Source organism: Aotus nancymaae, unplaced genomic scaffold, assembly GCF_030222135.1.
Source record: "Aotus nancymaae isolate 86718 unplaced genomic scaffold, 86718_ANA_hifiasm-v0.15.2.pri h1tg000263l, whole genome shotgun sequence".
NCBI classification, from domain to species: domain Eukaryota; kingdom Metazoa; phylum Chordata; class Mammalia; order Primates; family Aotidae; genus Aotus; species Aotus nancymaae.
Window position 1 is genome coordinate 572,401 of NW_026988678.1, and position 22,818 is coordinate 595,218.

General features: G+C 58.6%; 1 protein-coding gene across 5 annotated transcripts in view; it reads right to left on the reverse strand.

Moving 5' to 3' along the window:
- Nucleotides 1-557: 557 nt before the first annotated feature.
- CUNH7orf50 (chromosome unknown C7orf50 homolog) overlaps nucleotides 558-22,818 on the reverse strand; it is a 131,960-nt gene continuing 109,699 nt past the window's right edge. For 2 of the 5 annotated variants that reach the window (XM_021668814.2, XM_064372034.1), the window contains exons 3-6: nucleotides 12,937-13,130; nucleotides 6,953-7,034; nucleotides 4,827-4,994; nucleotides 560-1,233 (exon numbers count right to left, since the gene is read on the reverse strand). In XM_021668814.2, the coding sequence (XP_021524489.2) occupies nucleotides 1,186-1,233; nucleotides 4,827-4,994; nucleotides 6,953-7,034; nucleotides 12,937-13,130 (492 nt within the window). In that variant the 3' untranslated portion in view covers nucleotides 560-1,185. Of the gene's footprint in view, nucleotides 1,234-4,155; nucleotides 4,995-6,952; nucleotides 7,035-12,936; nucleotides 13,131-13,704; nucleotides 14,111-22,818 lie in introns of those variants that run through there. The other 3 variants (XM_021668815.2, XM_064372033.1, XM_012470916.3) reach the window with 3 other exon arrangements.

Below are 22,818 nucleotides of genomic sequence, written 5' to 3' on the forward strand. Positions count from 1 at the left end.
AAACCACACAGTCCCTGAGCCACCTGCAAACCTCCCACAGCCAGCTCGGAGGGTGAGGCCGCCGCTGGGTGCTGGGCAGGCTGAGCCTGGGAGGAGACCAAGCTCTACCCATGGAGATATCATTAAATACAATCCAAGGGAGCTGAGATACCACAGCCCAACCACACCCTCAGGGCACACACATGCAGGGGCTGGGGCCACGTCCAGTGTGGCAGGGTCTTGGTTCAGCTGTGGCCAGATGTCCTGAAGCTTCTCCCATGGAGTGGGCAGCCCCTATCAGGAAACTTCTACCCAGGACCCAGAGGCTGGAAGCTCGCCTCACTCTGGGACCTGGGCCCTCCCAGTGATTGCCCAGGCTCCCTCGGAGCAGGGGTCTTCTTCCCACCTTGGATGGTGGGAGGGCTGGGTGGGATCGCCAGGCTTCGGTCAGTGGGACTTGCACAGCTCAGCCCTCTGCCCAGCACTCTCTGGGCGGCTCTCACGAATGCCCCGAGGCAGGCCCATCACTGGCCAAATTCCCACCCCTGCTGCCTGGATCCAGGCCCTTGAGAAATCTAAGCAAAGTCCTAGGGTGTCTGAAGTCAGAGAGTGTATTGGTAGTTTCTGCTGGGTAACAAGCGGGTGGGCAGCCCGTGGCTGTTGACTGCTGGGCCATGGGGGTGACAAGGTGAGGCTTGGAGGAATCCGAAGGGTCCTAACTTTGATGACTCTTCGAGGTTTGAGGCTGTGCTGGACTTTCTCACCTGTGAAACCCATGCACCCAGCAGCAATGCGAGCAGTTCCGAGGTCCCAGTGGGTGGGGGTGGCCTGACCCAGGCAGGGCAGAGGGAGCGACTGGAGGGCGTAGTGGAGAGAGTGCCCGTTCCCTGGGAGCCACTGGAGGGCGCTTGGCGTACGCATCCGGCCAGGGTGTGACTGTGACTGGAGCAGGAGGACGGATGGCAGGTGCCGCCACTTGGTCTGTGAGGGGACAGGCAGGGACGGGCAGGGAAAGAGCCCAGCAGGGGCGGCCAATGCTCGAGGGAGGGGAGTCGGGAGCAGACAGCGCTGGACCCCGCTGGAAGGTCAGCTTGAGGCTTGGGATGTGAATGCTGGGTACTGAGTCACCCAGAAACAGATGCTGCCAGGCCCAGTGGCTCACGGTGGAATCCCAGCACCGTGGGAGGTCGACGCGGGAGGATCGATTCAGCCCAGGAGTTTGAGACCTGCCTGGGCAACATAGTGAGGCTGTTTCTACAAAAAATACAAAAATTAGCCAGGTGGAGTGGTAGCAACTGTGATCTCAGCTACTCAGGAGGCTGAGGCAGGGGAATTGCTTGAGCCTGGGAGATGGAGGCTGCAGCAAGCTGAGCTCATGCCACTGCACTCCAGCCTGGGCGACGAAGCAGGACCTGTCTTTGAAAAGATGCCACTGTCTTGGGGGCTTGGAGGGAGGAAAGTGCTCTGAGGGGTGGTGCAGTGCCTGAACCTGTCTTTCTTGGTGGAGGTCAGCAGACAGCACCCAGTGTGAGCTGTTTCTCAGACATCAATCCTGCAAGTAACTGCCCAGAGGCTTCCTCCGAGGGCGGGGCGGGCTGCGCCAGGGCCCGGTTTGCGGAAGTCTCACGGTGCTGTGAGGGGTCTCCGACCTGCTCTGACAAGTGTCATCCACACCCCCAATGTCAGGGAGGCCCCTTTGCCCAGGAAAGTCCCTGTCTCCATAGATCTCTGCTCACCCCCACAGGCAATGTGATTCTGACTTCCAAACAGTGCTCTTTTTGATTAAAAAAAAATTTTTTTTAACCACTGTTGACTCACTGCAGCCTCAACCTCCCAGTCTCAAGCCATCCTCTCACCTTGGCCTCTTGAGTAGCTATGACTATAGGCACATGTCACAACGCCCGGATAATTTTTTATTTTTTGTACGGGGGTGGTTTCGCCATGTTGCCCAGGCTGGTCTCGAACTCCTGAGCTCAAGCGATCCTCCCGCCTCTGATCCCAATGTGCTAGGATTACAGGCGTGAGCCACAACGCCTGGCAGGAGGTATCAATGTGTAGTTTGGTGGTTCTGACACCTGCACACACCTGTGTACCTACTGCAGGGGACATTCCTCCCTGAGCTCAGCCCGGACATGCTTTCTGTCACAGCTGATTGTTTATGGCCTTGGACGCATGCAAAGTAACAGCACACATGCGTGCACTGGGGTCTGGCCCCTCACTTGGCATAAGTCCCGATCCACCCAGCTTGCTGCGGGTCAGCAGCTGTCCTCACCACTGGGAGGAGTGCTTGCCCAGGGACAGAAGTGAGTGTCGCCTCCAGGTGGTGGTGGGGCTTCCTTAGCTGGAGGCTTCCTGGCTTGGGAGTCCCACACAAGTGCCAGGCGAGACAGGGACTCGTGGCCCCAGCACAGGTGGCCCCATGTGGTTGGGCCCCAGGGTTGCATGGGTGGGTGCCCTTGCTGACCTGCACGGGGTAGGGGGACCTCAAGGCCCTGTGTGGTTCTCTGAACTGCGTTCCAGGTGACATCTCTGCGCCACCCTTCAGCACCTTTCTCCAGGGAGCCCTGAGGAGCTTGGCACTTAACGATCCACAGAGGTGGGAACCCTTGATAAGAGAGCACTCCCCAGCCGGTGTCAGGGGAGCATGTGTGTTGACAAAAGGGAGGCCCAGGTCTTCAAGACCTTTTCCCATTAACTTTCGGTGAGGACTCAGCAGTACCCACATGTCCCTTTTTGACTTGGCTGCTGGGAAGCCAAGTTCAAGATCCCTTGACCCTGCCTTTTGGAGGCTGCTGCTCCTTCTCTGCACTTTGTGGGTCTCCCTCTGCTGTGTGTTGGTGTTTGTTTGATGCCTCCCAGGGTTGGGGTCAATCAATGAGCATGCTGACTGCAGGGGTGACCATGGAAACTTCTGAGGGGTTCTCTGCAAGGCTGTGCTGCCAGGACCCGACTGCAGGCGCTGCCTCACAGATCTGAAGGTTCAAGCTGTGCAGCATACCTTCCTGTTTGTGAGTTCACCTGACCGGTACCAGGACACCTGCGCTCCTCACCTGCTACCGGCGCACACAGCAGGGCCTGTGCTGTGGGAGGTCAGAATCTTGGCCACAACAGTGAGTGGGATGGGCAGAATGCTAGCCAAGGAAGAGCAGATGGCCTCACTGCCTTCCCACAGCTTGGTGGGTGCAGATGAGACCTGGGGGACACGGTCCTTAGGGTCTCCTCCAGCCTGGATATCCACATGGAGACAGCCTGAGTGGTCAGCCCGACCTTCCCAGGGGCTCCTGGATGTGTGGACCCAGCTCCTGGGCTTGAGCTACATCTTAGCCTGGCCCTAGGCATCTTAAGGGAGCCAAGGCGGAAGTCACAGTAGATGTGTAAGGGTCACTGTGAGGCCACAGTCACCGCTCTGAGGTGCAGGCCCTGAGGGTCACGGCTGAGGCCCAGCCAGGCCAGCAAGGGCCTCGGGAAGCCCCAGGCCCTCCCCAGGATGACGGCCTGGAGCCCGTGCCTCCCTGCTCTTGTTGGGCTGAGGCCAAGCTCCCGCCTCCCGGCCTGCATGCAGCTCTGTGGGTCATGGGAGCCAAGGCAGGTGGCCTCAGTCTCAGCAGCTCTGTCAGGGGTCAGGGCACCCAAGGGGGCACCCAGAGCCTGGGCCAGTATCCCAAGGCTGCTTTTCTGCTCCACCATCAGTCGAGGGAGCGCTGAGATGGCAGCACAAACCCCCCACCTGGGCCAGGCAGGAGGTGCCCTGCGGCAGCAGCACCTAAGTGTCTGCTCTGTGGAGGCCCAGGCTGGAGCCGCTGGCCTCAGACCTCCCTGAGGCCCATTCTGGAACACAACAGACTCAGCCTCCCAGTGGGGCACAGACCTCCTTGCCATGGCCACCTGGCCCTCCCCAGCAGCTTCCCAGTGCTCTGTGGTCACCACAGCTCTCCGGATGCTCCTCGCATCACCTGGGGGTGGGAACCACGTGCTGCTGGGAACTGGAAGTATGTCTCCTGATACTGTGCAGCATAAGTGAGTTTCCTGGCAGGGTCAGTCACTGCCAGCGCTGGGAAAAGGCCAGCCTGACGCAAGCGGTCAACCAGCGCCCACTGCCAGGAATGCCATGCACCGAGCGCCCCGAATCCCATCCTGGTGTGGGGGATACGAATTCCACAGCCCACAGGCAGGGGATGCGCTGCACAAAGCAGGAGCCACGGCCCCTGGTGGGTTGGGTTTTATTTCAAATGCAGCTGCAGAGACCATTTCTGCACAGGCACATGATCCAACTCCACAAGCCCCCAGCAGGTGCTCCCCCTCCCCAGGACTGGCAGCAAGGCTTTGTGGGGTCGAAGGAGAATGGACAGGCCACAGCCAGGCCCCTCGATGGACACAGGTGGGGGACCAGGAACGCGGCCCACGCAGCGGGGAACAGGCAGAAGGTGCACGTTTACAGCCAGCAGGAGGAGCCGCATGGCCCAATCTCTAAAACATCCCTGGGAGAAAAGTAGACATTTCCCTCCAAAGCAGGTTCCCGGGGCTTGAGGGCCTCTCCAAGGCCAGGTGTCTCTGGGTGATTCCAGAGCGTCCATGCTCTGGGACAAAGGCACTGAACCCATCCTCACTATCATAACTGTCTCTGGCCAAGAAGGGTGTGGAGGAAGGGGGGTCCTTGCGAGGCTGTGGTGCTGGGGAGGGACCCAGCCTAGAACCTGGATGCCCTTGTCCGGCCACTGCCCTGCTGGTGATCTCGGCCCCCACTGCCGGAGGAGGTGGGCAGCGGCACCCTGTGTGGCCCGAGGCTGCCCTGCACCGGGCTGCGGCCCCACTCGGAGCTGAACCCACTAGGACAGCAGCTGCAGCACCTGGCGGATGCGCTGGGCCCTCCCTGGCAGGAGGGGGTCGGGGCCACCCACACCCTCCTCGTCCAGCTCTCGCATCAGGGCTTCTGCCTTCTGCACCGTTAGCTCTCGGGCCTGGCCCTGAAGCCCCTCCAGGTAGGCCAGCAGGGTGGAGAAGTGCTCGTCGGGAACCTGGAAGGGGAAGAGATGGAGTTGGTCAGTGGCAGGGCGGGGCCCCTGGGCAGCGGGAGACAAGACGCCGCAGCTTAGGCCAAGGACGCCAGGCGCCTCAGGCTTCCTCTGGCCCCCAGGGGGCCCTCCAGCCCCACGAGTCCTCCCACTGCAGCCTAAGCGTGCGGGCGGTCTGGCCGCAGACCCTGCCCTGCCCCAGACACTGGAAGAAGAAATGCCTGTTAGAGGCAGATAAAACACTAAGTGAACCTGACTAAAACAGAAGCCACATATGGAGAAGAGCATTTCCAAAACATCACAGAAATCCTCAGAAAAATGAGAAAAGACGACACACATCAAACAAGGGGAGGCCGAGGTAAAAATGCACTCGGAACAAAAAGGTCTCGCCTGCTCCGGCACGTAGAGGGCTCGCCTTTCTGCTCTGGGTGGCAGCGGCTGCGTGGCATCAGGTGGCAGCTTGACCCTTGTCTGCTGGTGGCGGGGGCGCCTCTGCGTAGGCTTGCTGACCACCTGCGAATCTGCAGACAGGTGCCTCAGGTCCCTGCAGCAGGGGGGCTCTTGTTACTGAGTTAGCAGAGTTCTAATTCCATCTGAGAGTTTTAGTTTTAGCTATTAAATTTAAGCCTTTGATCCATTTTAAGTTTTGTATATGGTATGAAGCAGAGGTCATGCGCATTAAGTATCAGCATATTTGTAAACATGTGTGGTTATAATACAAGTGTAATAAAAAATGTGTAAGTAAAATGCACATTTGTGTTTGTAAATACGTACAGCTATGATGGTGTAAGATACTTTGCGTGTGTGTATGTGTATACACACAAAAATGGCTTTGCCTAGCCAAGGGTTATTTTTCTGTATAAATATTTTGTATAAAGTTTGCTTTTGGTAATAGTAATATATAAACAAAACCACCTAAACTTCTATTTAAAAAACCAAAATGTGGAAACCCAGTTGTCCCAGGCTCTGCTGGGAAGGGGTATTCCTGCACACGGAACGGGCTTGGCCTGCATGCTGGAATCAGCTGCCCAGGCATGAGGGATTCCGGGCTCCCCAGGCTGTTCCAGTCACTTCTGCTTCCAGCCTTGTGCCCGCCCCGGTGGTGTGATTACTGGAGCTTTGCAATAGGGCTCACAATTGGGACGTGTATGTCTTCTGACTTTGAGGAGAGAGGATGGCTCGCGCCCAGGAGGTCGAAGCTACAGTGAACTGTGATTGCGCCACTGCACTCCAGCATGGGTGGGACCCTGCTAAAAAAAAAAACCCACAAAAAACCAACAATGATAAAATAATGAAAGCAAGCGGCCGCAGGCTATGCCTGGAATGTTCCAGGGCTATGAGTGGGGCCGGTGGGACCGCCCCCACTTTGAGAGTCTGCAAACACAGGCAGAGGCAGGAGAAAACTGTCCCCTGCCCCCAGAGCACACACACACAGCACGAAAAGTCTGGCGTCTAGTAACATGGATGCCAGGAGAGCCAGCGAGGCAGGAGGCACTGCCCACAGGATACAGCTCAGTAGAACCGGGGGCTCCTCCAGCCTCGCAGGACATGGGCAACTCCAGCCCACCTCCCAGCAGCCAGGTTTACTTCAGAATTCTGTCTTGGTTCATCCTGTGAAACCCCATCTCACATCCTGCCCCTGCAAAGGAGAGCTGCCCATACATACATGTGTAGCCACACCTCACACGCACACAGGCAGGTGGGTATGTGGGCAGGCGGGTGCCTGCGCACACCGGCAGTGGCCTCCGTAAGTCACCCTGTGTTGGTTTCTGCCCTGAAGGCTGGTGGTGGCACTCCTGGAGCAGGCAATGCTGCTCATCTCTTAGAACAAGGGCACTGGGAGACCCACCCTGCAGTGAGCCCTGAGGGTGGACCTTTCAGATTATGGCTTCTGCTGTCAGGGCACCAGTGTGCACAGCCCTCGATCCCCAGGAGACGTGCCCTCCTCGCTGGACACAGACCTTGTCACTGTCATACATGTGGAGCAGGAGCCATGTCTGCCTCGTCTTCTGAAACCTCCAGTTCTCATGCTTTTGGGCCCATCTGGGGAAAGGAAGACAAATATCTCAGGTGCAGCCGGGCGCGGTGGCTCAAGCCTGTAATCCCAGCACTTTAGGAGGCTGAGGTGTGTGGATCACGATCAAGAGATCGAGACCATCCTGGTCAACATGGTGAAACCTCGTCTCTACTAAAAACACAAAAATCAGTTGGGCATGGTGGCACACGCCTGTAGTCCCAGCTACTCGGGAGGCTGAGGCAGGAGAATTGCATGAACCCAGGAGGCAGAGGTTGCGGTGAGCCGAGATTGCGCCATTGCACTCCAGCCTGGGTAACAAGAGTGAAACTCTGTCTCAAAAACAACAAAACGAAACAAAAACATCTCAGGTGCTGAGCAAAAGGCCCCCGGGCGCCTGTGTGCCCCGACAGATCTGAGCTGCCTCGTCTCAGGAGAGGGAACCCCACCAGATGCTGAACACCAAGGCCACATGTGGAGGGGGTTTTTTGGAGCCCCTCCCCTGCCCAAGGTGAGGAGCCGCAAAACCCACCAAGCAAAACCTGCTGCTGCCTGTCCAGGAAACACGTTGACGTCACTCTCAGTCCGGCCACCCTGGGCTCATGGCTGCCCCCAAGTGTCCTGTGGGCTCTCCCACCCCACGGGCCACACTGATTTTACAGGGGAGGAAGGATGAAGTCAGTTTCTCTGGGAGGAAAGGGAGCGACTTAATTGATTATGTATTTTTTACAGGTAACGGTAGACTGTAATGAACAATACCCCTTTCACAGCCAGGTTCCTGCGTGTCCCAGGCCCTCACAACAAGGGGGCAGTGGGCCTGGGGATGACCAGCTCCGGGGTGCCAAAGGGGCTGCTCCCTGGGGCCACAACTGCCCACCCCCCAACATCTCGCTCCTGCACTGGGCCTGTGGATATTGGGCAGCTGGGGACCGAGCGAGGCCCGCATGGTGGATGGGACAGCTCCAGGCAGGTTTTACTCCAGAGACCTCCTCCAAGACACGTGTTTCCAGGGCCAGGCACAGCAGCTACGCACAGATGCCTCCATCAACATGCAGGCCCAGGTCTCAAGATGCAGGCTCAGCAGTGGGGAGGGCATGCACCTGTCAAGAGTGCCACCCAGCCCACCTGTCCCTACCGTCCTGTGGGTGAGTGGAGTCCTGTGGGTGAGTGGAGTCCTGTGGGTGAGGGGATTCCTGTGGGTGAGGGGATTCCTGTGGGTGAGGGGAGTCCTGTGGGTGAGGGGAGTCCTGTGGGTGGGGAGTCCTGTGGGTGAGGGGAATCCCATAGACGGGGAGCCTGGCTGTGCACCTGCCATGTGACATGCCAGTCCCATGTGCACAGACACGCAGCCCCCGCGTGATGAGAGGAGCCTCCAAGAAGGTTTGGTCTTCATTCCTTTCTTTCCAGACAGTCCCATGTGGCCCCTGCCCCGAAGCCCAATCCGGCCAGCATAGGCCCCTGTGAGGTGCACGTGGCCAGACTGGTCAAGGCATCTGCCCGCTTCAGGGAGCAGCTGGCATCTCAGCTTTGCCACCTATCAACTCTGCCACCTTGAGCTGCTGTGTTCCTGTTTCCTCTCTGGGAACCTGGAGTGGTGATCCCACTTCACAGGTGTTTCCAGAGACCACACACGGCGGGTCAGTCACCTCTGCCCTGCACACGGCCCTCCTGTGGGGCCCAAAGCCACTACACTGCTGCCCACGGCCCTGAACTGAGGGAGCCTCTGTCTTGCTGAGCCCCCACCAGGCCGGCTTCAAGCTGAGTTCGTCTCCATCCTCTCCACCAAAGATGAGCCGTCCCGCTCGGCCTCGTCACTGGGGAGTGGACAAATCGAGGGGAGGGTGGGGTGCTCAATGTCACCTGTGGTTCCCGGGGTGCCAGGTGAGGCCTCCTGAGTGATGGCCACCTCTGCCCCCGACCCTGGGGACTGATCCCTACACAGCTGCAACCAGTTCACCGGATGCCTGACATGATCCCCTTTCTCTCTGCCTAGGTGGGGCGGGAGACAGGAGGCCCCACCTTGGAAAAGGAAAGAGAACAGCCAACAGAAGAGGGAAGTCCCTCGTCCTCAGCACAGCTGGGGCCACGGCCACAGCTGGGTCATCTCTCCAGAGCTGCCTGGAGTGGCCTGGAGAGAAAAGCCTCCTCTCCTCTGGTACTCACTAGCTGGGTGGAGAACCAGAGTCCCTGCTAACCCTTTAGCCTTTAAACAAAAGTGGGGAGTTCTTGGTGAACCCCCTTCCAAAAGAAAACCGAGGGAGGGTTTCTCTGCTGAGACAGCATTTGAAGCTGACCCATAGCCACAGCGTCCACATGCTCGTAACTGCAGCAGGAACTGCCAACCAGGGTGAGTTGACGACTCAAACCCCACGCAGGCCTGACTGAGTCCTGTGTGTCCTGATGAAGCTCAGAAGGTGAGTGACTTGCTCTCATCCCACTGCAGGTGAGTGGAGTACCCCATCTCGGCTGGATCTGTGCAGCCCAGGTCCCAGCTCCCAGCTCCTCTGTCTCCTGTGGGGGCACCACCTCCCACCTCGAGCAGACCCAGGCAGGGGGCCAGCCTCCCAGAAGGGTGAGCTGAAGCCTGCAGGGACCTGGGAGGCTGTGGTCGCCTCTTGTCCCGAGCTAGAGTGAACATACCCAGAAGTTCACTGGGCTGAGGCCCCTCGGGACGCTGGTTTTCCTTTTTCAGTTATATGGAAAGTCAATCTTCAATTTCCTACGTTGAGAATATAAACTTTTTTTTTCTCTTTAATGAGGAACAGGCTTGTCCACTGACAGCTGTGTGCATCGCTTCTGTAACGACCACAGTCCGGCAGCAGAAGAGCGGAGGGACTGCTCCCATCTCTCTCAAACTCCCACCTTCTCGAGGCCGGAGGAACACAGCTCTGGCTCCAAGCTGGAAAATTGAGCTGGGCGACCAAGCCTGGGGCCCCTGCTGGGGAACCGCAGGGACGGTCACAGCACAAGGAAAGAGCGCACAGAGACCACAACCCCTCACCCCCGCCTGCTGGCCCCCAGTCCCAGCTCCACACAAAGCCAGGAGCATCCCAGAAAGGCTGCAGAGGGGCCGCCCCCTTGAGGTTCAAGAACAGCTTGGGGTGCAGTCATAGGTCACAGGCCAAGGTCATGGCGTGGGGACGCTGCCTAGCTGGCGACCTAGGTTCCAGGGGGCAAGAGACCCCAAAGGCACTGGGTCCATGTGTCTGGGAGGGCAGAGTCGTCATGGGATCTAGAAGGGAGATACCCCAGGGCATCCTGGAATGGGTGGGGTGCCTCCCAGAGAGATGAGAGGAAACTCCACGATGAGGGGCTTGCCATGACAACTCGGGGTATCCTCCGCACAGAGCCCACCCGGCCGCAGATGGCTTTGCCTCCAGGAGGAACCCCTCGTGGAGAGCCTGGAAGATGGCCATGGCCAGCACGTCCTTCTTGAGTTCCAGCCCAGGGCCTCTACCGGGGGAGGACGACTCGGGGGCACCTCCCTTACCGCTGCCCCTGAGTGGGGGTCTGTAATGGGCCAGCCGTGGCATGGCCGATGGTCCCCAGACTAAGGACATTCCCCTGCAGAACTCCCTGGCTCCCTGTGAAAAACCCTGAGTTCCCAGGGATACCATGGGCCCCACGTGTCCATGTAGGCTCTGATCTGGCCGCCAGATATGGCTGGGTGTGTGGGCGCCCTTGGAAACCCCCAGGAAAGAGGAGGAGTGCTTGCCAGGGTGCCCACGTCTGTGGCTGGCAAGGCAGCCCCCTGGTGTGTGGATCCGAGGCCCTGGAGGAAGCTCCCGTGGGAAGAGGCTGCTTTGTTTCTGAGGAGTAAGGGCCACCCCCTCCTCACACATGCAGGACACAGTGACTCCCCACAGAGTTTGTGGCTGCGGGGTCATGAGTAGCACGAGGGGGCCACGGGAAGGTCCTGGAGGATGAGGACCAGGACAGGAGCAGGGTGGGCACCCAGGCACCCATGACATTCCCACAGGGTCCTCAGAGGACATGTGGTCATGGGAGGGGAACCAGGGTGCCTCCAAGGTGAAGACCAAGGAGTGGCAGCCACGCTGGAGGGTGGCTGGTCCCCCCTCTCCTGCCCACGTCCCCACCGGCCCCCTTGTGCTAAGAGTCCACTCTGAGAGCAGCCAAAGGCGCTGGCAGGTGTGGGGAGTAGGGAGGAAGGAGGCCCTAGGAAAGAAGGAGGCCTCGGGAGGAAGGAGTGCAAACCCTACCCACCCCTGCTCCCTGCTGGCCTCAGGCGTCAGGGCAGGCCCAAAACAGCTATGCCTCTGGGAGCCAGGGAGGGCGCAGGCGGCACAGCTGCAGGCATCTTCCGGGTCTGTGTGCCCACCTGCTCCTCTGTCCAACCCACACCCCACCCATACCTGGGCTCTAGGTGATGCCCCTTCTGTCTACAGCGACTGACCCTGCAGTGGCTTGTGGCCCTGCCTGCCGAGGAGCAGGAGTGAGCGCAGCGGGCAGCAGCCTCACACCGCAGCCAGCACTGTCCCCTGGGCCAAGTGCATTCTCGGAGCAGGAAAGAGCTCTTGGGGTAGCCCTGGGTGCCTGGCCCTCAGTCCCATGTTCCCCAGGGAGGGGGAAACTGAGGCTCCCAGAGAACTGATTTGGTGTAGAGACCCACGATGACCGAACTGGTTCTAGCCGGATCCATGGCTGAGCTCGCATTCTGGGACTCCAAGGCGGCTTTGGCCCCAAGAAGGAGGAGTGCTCAGCCCCCTCTATTTCCTGAGCCCAGCTCTCTGCCTGGTGCAGGGCGGCCAAGAGTTTCTCTCCTGGGGTAGAGGGCCGTCCTGGGGATGCACACAACACACACACACACACACACACACACACACACGTGCGCACATATGTATGCACACACATGCACATATGCATACACATACACACATGCACCCACATGCCCCACCACACAGGCACATGTGTACACAACACACACATACACATGTCCACACGCATGCACATGTACACATACAAGACATGTCCACACACAAGCATAAACATACACATGCACACACATGTTCACACACATCCAATGTGTGCACAAATGGGTGCACACATATACATGACATATATACACGTGCACACACACATACACATGTGTACACATCCATGCAGGCCCTGCTGCTCACTGCTCAAGCTGCACAGCCACACTTGGGGTAATCTCTCTGAGGGGCTCCCACAGAGGCGTGGTTGGAGTCTGTCTTCCCATGCAGGGCCAGCACCCCCTCACAGGATACCCTGCCCCTCAGGGTGACTCTATCAGAGGGACCCAATGAACAAGGCCTAGTTGTTGTCTCTGAGGACACCGGCCACATGGATGCCATAACATCCCTTCTCCTAGGCGCCATCAGCACTCAGGGAGAGGGACAGAGCAGACAGAAATGGACAGCAGCCGTGCTGGTGAGCGCCAGGGAGGTGGCCACAGCCCACATGGCTGCAGAGCCCATGCCGAACCTCTCACCCCTGCAATCCTGCACCGTCCACCCAGCAATGCTGCAGGCAGCCAGGGCGCCCCTCGGTCCCTGTCTCCTCTCTGGTGGCACTGCCACCTCCTGTTACTGTGAGTGAGGGCTGAGGGCCACCCCGAGTTCCCTCCTCCTCATTCCATGTCCAAGCAGCACCCAGGCCCGTGGATCCTCCCTGTGGCGACCAACACCTGGGACGAGGTTCACCATCAGAGCCATTTCTAAGAGCACAGTTCCGGGCAGCCCCTGCACAGAGCTGCTGCCCATGAAAGCTCCTGAAGGCTCTGAGTCATTCAGACAGAAAGGGCAGTGGCGGCAGCACAGGTGTGGCATAAACACTAATGCCCCACTTCGCTAAAACCTTCCACACAGCGTGTGCAGGTGAAGGCGGCAGCCTCCTTGTGCAGGGGTCAAGACACACACCAGGGACAGAAGTGCGTGGGGCGGGGCCACGTACCCACAAAGGTAGTCCAGGGCCAGCTCGGCCCCCGAGCGTCTGGCTGGTGGGTGCTGAGCCATGACGCCCGCTTCCCGCAGACGCTGCCGCTCCTTTTTCTTCCGTTCCTTCTTCAGCTTCCTTTCCAGGACTCTCTGCTCCTCTGGGGACAGCTCCGGCTCTGCATCCTGCACAGCCCTGAGCACAGCTCCACCCTGAAAGTTAGGGAACAACATCAGGCTTTGGGGATGGACAAGGGTCTCCAGAGATGGGTGCGCTACCTGGAGCCTCTTCAGCCCACCCTTCTCATGGCAGTGGCCAAAAGCTCTGTCCTCAAGCACCAAGCCCAGCCCCGGCCAACAACATCCCACTGAGCCTGTGCTGCAACGGAGAGATGGACGGGTCACATGAGGATGGCCAGTCCCGCAGGCAGGCGCCAGGTGCCAGGGTTAACTGCCCACAGGCCCCTTCCCCACCCACATGCACCTACCGCAGACTCCCACCTCTCGAGGCTCTGTGAGGCCCTGCCCCACCCCGCATGGCTCGGGAAGGTCTGGGCTGGGCCCCAGGGAGAGCTAAAGGTGTGCCGAGGCCTGCTATCACACAAGACAGGTGCTGGCCCTGGACATGACCCAAATCCTGATGACAGTGCCTGGGGCCTGCTGAGTTTTAGCAGGTTGCTGGCTGCCTGGCTCCACCTGGCCTGCAGGCTGGGGACAGGGGGGCGGCCAGGACCCCAGCGGGAGGGAGACGGCCCGCTGTGACCGTGTTTCTCCAGCCACATCTTACCAGGAAAGTCCAGGCCTCCCTCCTGTCCACCTCTCCCCTAATTAACAAAAGAAGAGGATGACACAAAGCGTTAGAGTGCCAGGGGCAGCCAGGCCTTGAGATGACCAGGAGGTGACCCCAGCCACCGTCCAAATGCTTCATCTTTCCTGGAAAAAGCCAGAACATCAGCGTTGACTCTGAGCAAGGCCAGGAGCCCAGGGAAATGGTGCGGGGCATGGGAATCAGAACCAGCCACTGCCCACTGGGAGCCAGGGCTTTCAGGAAGGGAGGTCGGGCACAGCCTCGACCTGTGCATCCCACCCCAGGAAGAGCAAAGTAAGTTGAAGCAAGGGCCCCCCTACACACAGGTATTTACGCAGCCCCACTCCACACACACACACACACACACACACACACACACACATGCAGACTCACAACACCCCCACCACAGCCCCACACTAACAGCCCCCACTCCTAACCCACGTCCCCACACCAATCCACATACACCCACATACACTCAGGGAGACATACCCCTAGCCACACCCCTAGAGCCTGCTGGGAGCTGGCAGCAAGAGGTAGGGCCTGGGGGGCGAGCGGCACCCTCCCTGGCAGGTGCCCAGCACGGAGAGGCTTAAGAGTTGTGGTGAGAAGGCCTGGGCCACCTAGACACACAGGCGGGAGGCTCTGAGACTCACCAGGCCAGGCCTGTGGGGTCTGAGGAGCAAGGAGTTTCATGGCAAGGACTATGTGGACACCCACAGGGGAACCCAGTGGCTGACCCGCTCCAGCTGGCTCTGCACCCACCTTCTAGGCTCACAGCTGCCAACAGGGCAGGCACAGTAGAACACCTGGCCCAAAAGGCAAAAACCCTTCTGGCGCCAGCCCCGCCTCTGTCCCCACCCCGTGGGCCCCCGTGGCCACAGAGGCCTCTGCTGACCATGCAGGCAAAAGTCCACGGCACCGTTGGGGCTGCAGAGGGGCCGCGGTGGTGGTTGGGGGTCTGTCAGCCCACATGGTGGGGTGCCTGGACAGGCCTTGAGCAGGTGGACAGGGCCCGGCAGCAGGGTCCTGGGATGGAGGCCAGGGCGCCGAGGGCAGGGCCAAGGCTAAGGGAGGCAGTGACGTGGGTGCTGGCCTGGGGTGGATGGCGAGGGGAACCCAGGCTGTCCCACACCGGGGGCCACACGGCGGACCTGCAGGTCCAGCTGTTTCTTGCAGGCTTCCAGAGTGCCAGGTTCAGGGCTGTCTCTTGTGTCAGGCACTAGCCTGGACGCTGCGGAAACAGCCTCCTTCACACCAACTCTTGCTTCTGGCCACCAGCGCTCCTGACCCGCCAGGGCTCACAGGAGCGGCCCAGGAGGTGGGAAGCTCAGGAGCGCCGCCCACCGTCCCGGGGTGTACCTACAGCTGGCCACGCACCTTTAACTTTTCCTAAGCAACCAACGAACCCAAGAGATGATCTCAGCTAAAAAACCCACATTCCTGCTTTCTGTGCTGGGCCTCAAGAGAAGTCGCAGAGGCAGGTGGTGAGGAAGCTGTGCCCAGGCAGCCTCGGGCCTTGGTGGTGCCCGGCTCCACTCTGCGCCATTGGCCACCCCCCGTGCTCGCTGCCCTGGCAGCCCCGACATTTCTAGCCTGGACCAGGTGATTCCCCTAGGCTGTGACCATGAGGTGAGCAGCCTTAGCTATCTTGGGATGACATAGGTGGGCCCTGGGAGGGTGTCCAGCTGGAGGGGGGCGGGAGGCAGCAGTTCTGGGCAGCATTGTCGGGGGGCAGCAAGGGAGGGAGGAGGGGCCACAAGGCTCAGGTGTGGCACTGTTGGGATGCTTCCTCCGCTTGGCCTGGACCTGGCCCAGAGATCACAGGTGAGCAAAGCAGGATGGCTGTCACTGGCGGAAGAGCAAGGACAACTTTCTCCCACTGCCACCCATGTGCTGACCCTCCAAAGAACTCGGGTTTATTAGCAAATGCTTTTAACAAACTTACTAGTACCACATATACCTCCCAAAGTTGCCCCAAGGGCTTGTAAATTGCCTAAGTATACACCAAAATTTTTTTAAAAGAATGCAAGTGTCAAATACAAGCCTGTGAGGGCCGCTTCTAGGGACCTGAGTTTCAGGCCTCAGATGCAAAGCCTGGCATGGCAGCCAGAGGTGACTCCAGGTTCCTGCCGGCCCCAGGAGTCTAGGAAGGGCGGATCTTGGGCCACCTGGAGGGCCTCTAGGCCCAGTGTCCAGCCCACAGACCCTGCAGGGTGGGGCCGCTCTCCAGGGAGAGGTGTGCTGGGTAGCTTTGAACCGATGCCGTCAGGGGAAGAACCTCTCTCCTAACATGACAGTTTTCTGACACACAGATGGGACAGGCCCCCGTGGAAGGAAGCATCGGCCACTCACAGATGTGTGACATCTACAGCTTAGTGTCTCTGGACCATCCCAGTGCAAGCAGAAAACTGTAGAAGGTGTAGTTACCTCATCTCAATGCTAGAACAGTTCTAGCATCTCAGACCAGATGAAATATAGACTCTCATATGAAGTGAAGAAAAATTAAAATTGTAGTCACACATTCTCTCTTCTGCATTTTTGGTTAGCTGTCTCGAGGATTCCACATAAAACAATTCAATGTGCATGGAAAGCGTCATACAGGACATGCCCCCACACAGGACGTGCCCCACAAAGAACATGCACCCACACAGGACACGCACCCACGCGGGACAGGCCCCTGTGCAGGACAGGCACCCACACAGGACACGCCCGCACACAGGACACACCCCCATGTAGGACATGCACCCACACAGGGCACACCCACACAGGACAGGTCCCCATGCAGGACACACCCCCACAAAGGACATACACCCACACAGGACAGGCACCCCAAAGGACACACCCCAACACAGGACACGCGCCCAAGCAGGCACCCACGCAGGACAGGCACCCACGCAGGACAGGCACCCGCGCAGGACGCACACCCACACAGATAAACTGCGACGCCAAGGGCCAGCATGGAGACATGGCCAAGGGACCCGTCACTTCATCTACACTGTGTATTTTACAATGTGAACACTCAACAGACTACACTGAGCAACGTAGCACTTGTGCAATTAAACATCAAGTCCTTACCAGCTTCTAGGGCAATGAAAATGTTCACTGCACTCAACAAACTGAAAACAAACCACAAAGTCAAACCCTGAAGGCTGGGAGGAGCAAAGCAGATCAACGGCCCAGCAGCTTCCAGAGAAGATATAACTGCATGACAATTATCTTCTTCCTTTATGCCTACAACTCCTGGCAAGAGACACAGAGAAGAAATGACACTAAGAAATGACACTAATTTGATTTGAAAAGATTCCCGTAGACTCAACTGAGGCAGCAGAGTCTCCACGGCGCCTTCCTGCGCACCCCACCCATCCAGCCCCTCTGCCTGACATGGGCCCTGTGTGAGCCGTGCCCCCTAGCGGGGGGCTTTGCCACGACGCACTGGCTCTTCCTGGAGATGTCCAAGGTGGGGAACACTTGCTAGTCACACCCCAACCAAAAGAACTGGCAAAAATAAACACCATGATCATCCCCAGGAGACCTGAGTGGCTTAGTGAATTTAAGCCAATAGGAAACTCGGAAGAAACACACAGGGGCTCTATAAAGCCGGCCTGGCACCGGCTCTGGCACCAGGTCCCTGGACTGGACACCAGTCTCCATGGTTACAAATATTCCTGACGACCATGAATATTACACCACACACAGAAACGAGCCCCAGCCACGGCCACAGCAGCGTTCTGGTTAATCTCACCCGGGCCTGAGCCCAGCTCTCGGATCCCGGCACCAGTTCCATCTACAGCCCCTTCCTCCCTGCGGGTCCTCCCTCCCTGCCCAGCCGTGCTGAGCACAGGCATGCACCAGGCAGGTACAGCAGGAAGCGGCCTTGGCGGCTCCTCAGTCCCTGCTAAGTTGTGGGGGGGACTAGGGAGTGAGGAAAGAGAGGAGGGGTCAGGAAGAGGTGTGAGCTCCCTGTCCCCCCAAGGCGTGAGGGCAGGTCTTTGTCAACCTGAGGCTGGGGATGAATGGGCAAGTCCCTGTCTCAGGACCAGGGCCATCGGGAGACGCTGCAGGGGCTGGGCTCATGCTTCAGCTGCCAGGGCCCTCAGGCATCCACGTTGCTTTGGATTCAGGGTTTAGAAAAAGTACTTCTTCTAGCCAGACTTTCTGCTACCACCCATGTCTAAGGGAGCAGGGGCTTCACCTAAGAAAGGAGAGTGGAGTGGGGAGACCCAGGGCTGACCCAGGAGATCAGGGAGGACCCAGGGCTGACCCAGAGAGCGGGGAGAACCAGGGCTGACACAGAGGGTGGGGGGCCCAGGGCTGACTCAGAGGGTGGGGAAGACTGCAGCTACGGTCTCTGTGGCCTTAATGCCCAGCCCTCATGGAGACACCAAGGCAGGAGTGCGTCCTGACACGTGGCCTGGGCTCCCTTGGTGGGCAGCTCCTCACCCACAGTGAAGCAAGGCCAAAGGTCATCGAGTGCTGACTGCCACTCTCCTTCCTCCGGAGGCCTGGCCCCTCTGCGAGCAATGCCCATGTGACACCGATGTCGCCTGACCAGATGGAAATACTCCCGACGCCCTGCAGTGACCCTGGACCAGCGTCTGTTTGGCAGGACCATCTGGTGTCTGAAGTGTCACACGAGGATACCAGATAAAACACGCTCCCACGCCCGTGTCACGGCAGCACACGACACACCAGCACATGCCAGCACACGGCAGCGCCTACCCACACACCTCAGTCCTCTGCTGAGCATTTCATTGAGGATGTGGGGTCTGCCAAGAGCCCGGACCACGCGGGCCTAGAGCACCTCAGGTTGTGGGCATTGGGCCACTGCCTCTGGCTCCAGGCTCAGGCTCCCTGGGGAAGTGGCGACCATGTGTGAGGAGAGACCAGGCAACAGAGAAAGGACCCATTGTCTCTCAGAGTTCCCTGCCCGAATCCCCTGACGTGCCCTGCTGTGCGGGTAAAGGGGTCACCCGGCCTGGACCCCGTCCAATAGACGTGCAGGGCACTCTGTGCTTGAGGCGGGCGCTGCTGTCCTGTGATGCCAGTGGGCAACAGTGCCAGGGCTCCAGTGCCGCTGTGTCGGGCCCTCGGGGAACATCCCTGGATGGCAGGGGAGATGGGGAGGGCTCCGCACAGGGGGGTGGAGGACAGGGAGACGGCCACACACCCTCCTGCACCTCCTTCTCAGAAAATGAGCAATGGACTCACGGCTTAGAGTTTCCCAGGCAGGGGAAGCTTTTCCAGTGTGATCTCATGCAAAACCCCATGTGAACTGACTGCCTCGGGCAGCTGCTTGAGGTAGGGGTCTTCTCTGCCCCCGCCCCCCACTGCACACAGGGCCAGGCACTCTGAGGTCCAGCATCTGGGACTCAAAGTCGCATGTGCCTTGGTGGCATGGCGCCTCGCCTTTCCTGTGCTGCAGTAGGAACACCTGTGTTTGTTCAGCGCATTCTATTTTGCAAAATGCGGTAGAAAGAAAATAACTCCAGCAGGAAACAGAAGACCCAGCAGAACTTGCCCAAATTTAAATAAAGATCCAAAGTCCTCATGGGGCTCAGATGTTCCCACATCCCAGGCAGAAATCCCCACCTACACGTGCACACGCACACACACGCACGAACCTGCACACATGTACACACCCACACATACACACGTGTACACATATGCATGCACATGCGCACATGCACCCACACACATGCACACACACACACACCCTGCTATCTGTGTTCTCCTCATTGAGCCCTAGCTAAGCACCAGCTCCCACTGGCAGGAAGTCCAGGCCCGGGGATATGCAGACTGGGGCTTAGCTGGTGGCGTCCAAGTCAGGAAGCCAGAGCTAGGGCCCTACAGGAACAAGGGGTTGCCACTTCAACAGGTAACCCACATAAAAAGTTATTAATGAAACTACATCATTTTTCTCGCCCCACAGCTTTGAAACCAGCGTGCATTGTACACATGGAGCCATCTCAGCCTCAGACTCAAGGTCTACCTGGCTCTGGCCGTTACCTGTGGCAACTCAGAGCCTGGCCCTGAGCAGACCAGAGATGTGATGAGGGAGTTGGGAAGGCCACATCCATGGCCAGCAGGCCCAGCCTGTGCCTCCCGGAGGCCTGCACCTCCTGCCCAGTGGGAGCAGGCGCCTAGCGTGGGCACAAACTGAGGTGTGAACGTGGCTGGGTGGGGTCCTCCTGCAGCCCGGTGACCAAAGGGGAGGCTTGCTCTCCTGTCAAAGCCAGGGAGTCTTGGGGAGCAGGAGTCTGAGGCAAACACACTGGGATGCGTGCCCTTCCATGGGGGGAGGCTCGGTTTTGGGGTGCAAACGTGAGTCTTGGGGAGCAGGAGCCTGAGAGGCATCGGGGGCAGCTCCCCCGGCCTGGGTCACACTGTTTGATCCTATAGGGGGTGGCAGAAAGCACAAGTCCCTTGGCAACACCGAGGTGACAGCTGATGACATCCCTGTAGAAGCAGCGCCCAGGTCACACTGGATGGGCTGTGTCTTGGTGCATTCAAGGCCCCCTGGACAGGGCAACGAACCCTCAGTCCACTGTGGTCTGCTTGTAGCCACCAGGAGCCCCGTAGCACCGTCTGTGAGCCATGATGGTGACGGTGGCTCAGGAAGAAGGACCAGAACCCTGGACACGTGCACATGGGGACTGTGTCACCCCAACCCTGCCCCCGATTCCATGACAACAGACGCAGGCCTGCGGGGAAGCATGTCCCTGCCCATAAGTGACTCCCCGTCCCAAGACGGCAGATGCAGGCCTGCGGGGAAGCACATCCCCACCCATGAGTGACTCCCTGTTCCAAGACGATGGACACAGGCCTGTGGGGAAGCATGGCTCTGCCCATGGGTGCCCCCTGGACTACAAGCGCCCACTCGACCATGAGCTTTTCTTTCCCCTGCATTGCCTTAGACGCCACCCAGGATTTCCAAGGTCAGGAGCCTGGTCCCATGTCTCACAGCCCTGTAGGGATTCTGCTCCAGTTTAAAGAAAACCTTAATCAGATTTATTACCCCAATTATTAGAATTCCACAGCATAACTCACAGTAGCAAATTGCTTTTTCTGAGAAACAAGAGTTTTTAAAATTAAGCCTTTTATTTTGAGGTGATTGCAGGTGACAGCCATCATGAGGGAACACGGGATGCCCACGTGCCCTCTGCTGCTTCCTCCCAGGACAACCCTCAGAGAGCAGCCAGGATCACATTCAGATCCGGACTCTGAAATGACAGTCCCTTGACCAACAGCATCAATGGGGTCTTCTTACTGATCAGAATCACACAAGGGATTAATTGACCGTTATTTCACAAAACTCACAAGCTCTCAAATCCTGCCCTCCCTCCCCCAACAAAGCACAGCGGTTAAGCTAGCGTGTGCATGAGACCCAGTTACTTCCTCGCTAGGACACCAGTGGATCACCACATGATCTCCCCTTCTACATTGATACCGATTAAAACACAGCATCTCAGACATATGCATCTGAGTCCGGAAGCTGCTGCTTTGATGAAGCCCAGGAATTGCTACAAAGTGCAGCAACATCTCCATGGCGAGCTGGCCACTCTGCTGTCCAGGCGCGGACACTGGGGTGGGCGCCGGCTCTGTCGTCGAGGCGCTCACAGGCAGGCACACGTGAGCTCCTGGAGGACAGGGAGAGCGGCCGCCCCGCCCCAGCAGAGCATGGGACACTTCCAGCTGTGATGCCGTGGCAACAGGTGGCACCTGCCTGTGGCCCCTTCTCAGAGGATGTTTGAAATGCATGAGGCCGGATGCACAGGCACAGGGAGACACAAGCAGACGTAGGCAGGCGTAGGCATCCAAGTTTTTATAACAGCGCCATCTGTGCCTCAGCACTGCATCCAATGATTAAACCAGCAGGGTCTGGCGGCTCCTGCAGCTGTGACGTGGGTTGAGCGCAAGTGACACGTGAGGTGTCCCCAATGGATGGCACAGGGAGCACCCACACCCGCCACTGCTGGGTCTGCAGAAGCTTGTGTCAGCTGGAGTGAAAACACACGGGGGCTTATTCTCCACCCAAGTTCAAACTCCCTGAACTCAAGAGACCCAGGCTGAAGACAGGACAGAGTCCCGGCCCCAGAGCCCCTCTAACCCCATACCCGAGGCGCCATGGGAACCTGGGACCTCCATGCAGGGTCGCAGGTTCCTTCCTAGGAAGGAGGTTCCCGCCCTACTCCACATTTCTCTGCATCCAAATTCCGACTCTTTGGTCTCATTCCAACTGGAGAACCTAACAAAGACTGTAGGGCCGTTATCCCAGGAAATACACACACACAGGCCAGCAATGCGCTCAGATCCCACTCCCTGGCAGCCCGACTCCTCATTCTACAGAGAGGGGTAAGGATCTCCAGGGCTGACGCTGCTCACATCTCAGCACATGCAGAAGGCTGGGCTGGAGCAGCGGCCCTACAGCCCTGGTCAGGGGACCCGAGGCCCTTCCATAGCTACTTTTTCTTTTTGATACATGGTCTTGTTCTGTGGCCCAGGCTGGAGTGCAGTGGCACCATCACAGCTTACTGCAGTCTTGACCTCTTGGACTCAAGCAATCCTCCCACCTCAGTCTCTCAAGTAGCCAGGACTATAGGCACGGGCCACCATGCCTGGCTAGTTTTTACACTTTTTTTGTAGAGACAGGACCAAGGCTGTTCTCAAACTTCTGGGCTAAAGTTATCCTCCTGCTTGGCCTCCCAAGTGCTGGGATTACAGGTGTGAGTCCACAGTACGCAGCCCCTGCTTTCCTGTTATTTTTAACAGGATTTTTCCTGCAGCTTGGCTGACAGCAGGACCTGCCTCCCTACGCCCGCCTGGAGGAGCTGAGAAGCCTCAGCTCCTCAAAAGCAGCCCTTGCCAGAGACGTGACTCCACACACGGGACCAGGAACGGGCCAGGCCCCGCAGAGGCCTTGCACCTGGGTTTCCTAAACACAGCTTCAGTTCAGCCACACACCAACGGCGCAGGCGGGTTACAACAAATGCCAGGAAATGCATCCATGGGACAGGAGAGATGTGGGAGCCCCATGTGCCTTCGGTGGCCAGGGCTGAATTTCGCAAGCAACATTAGAAATGTTTTATTCCAGCT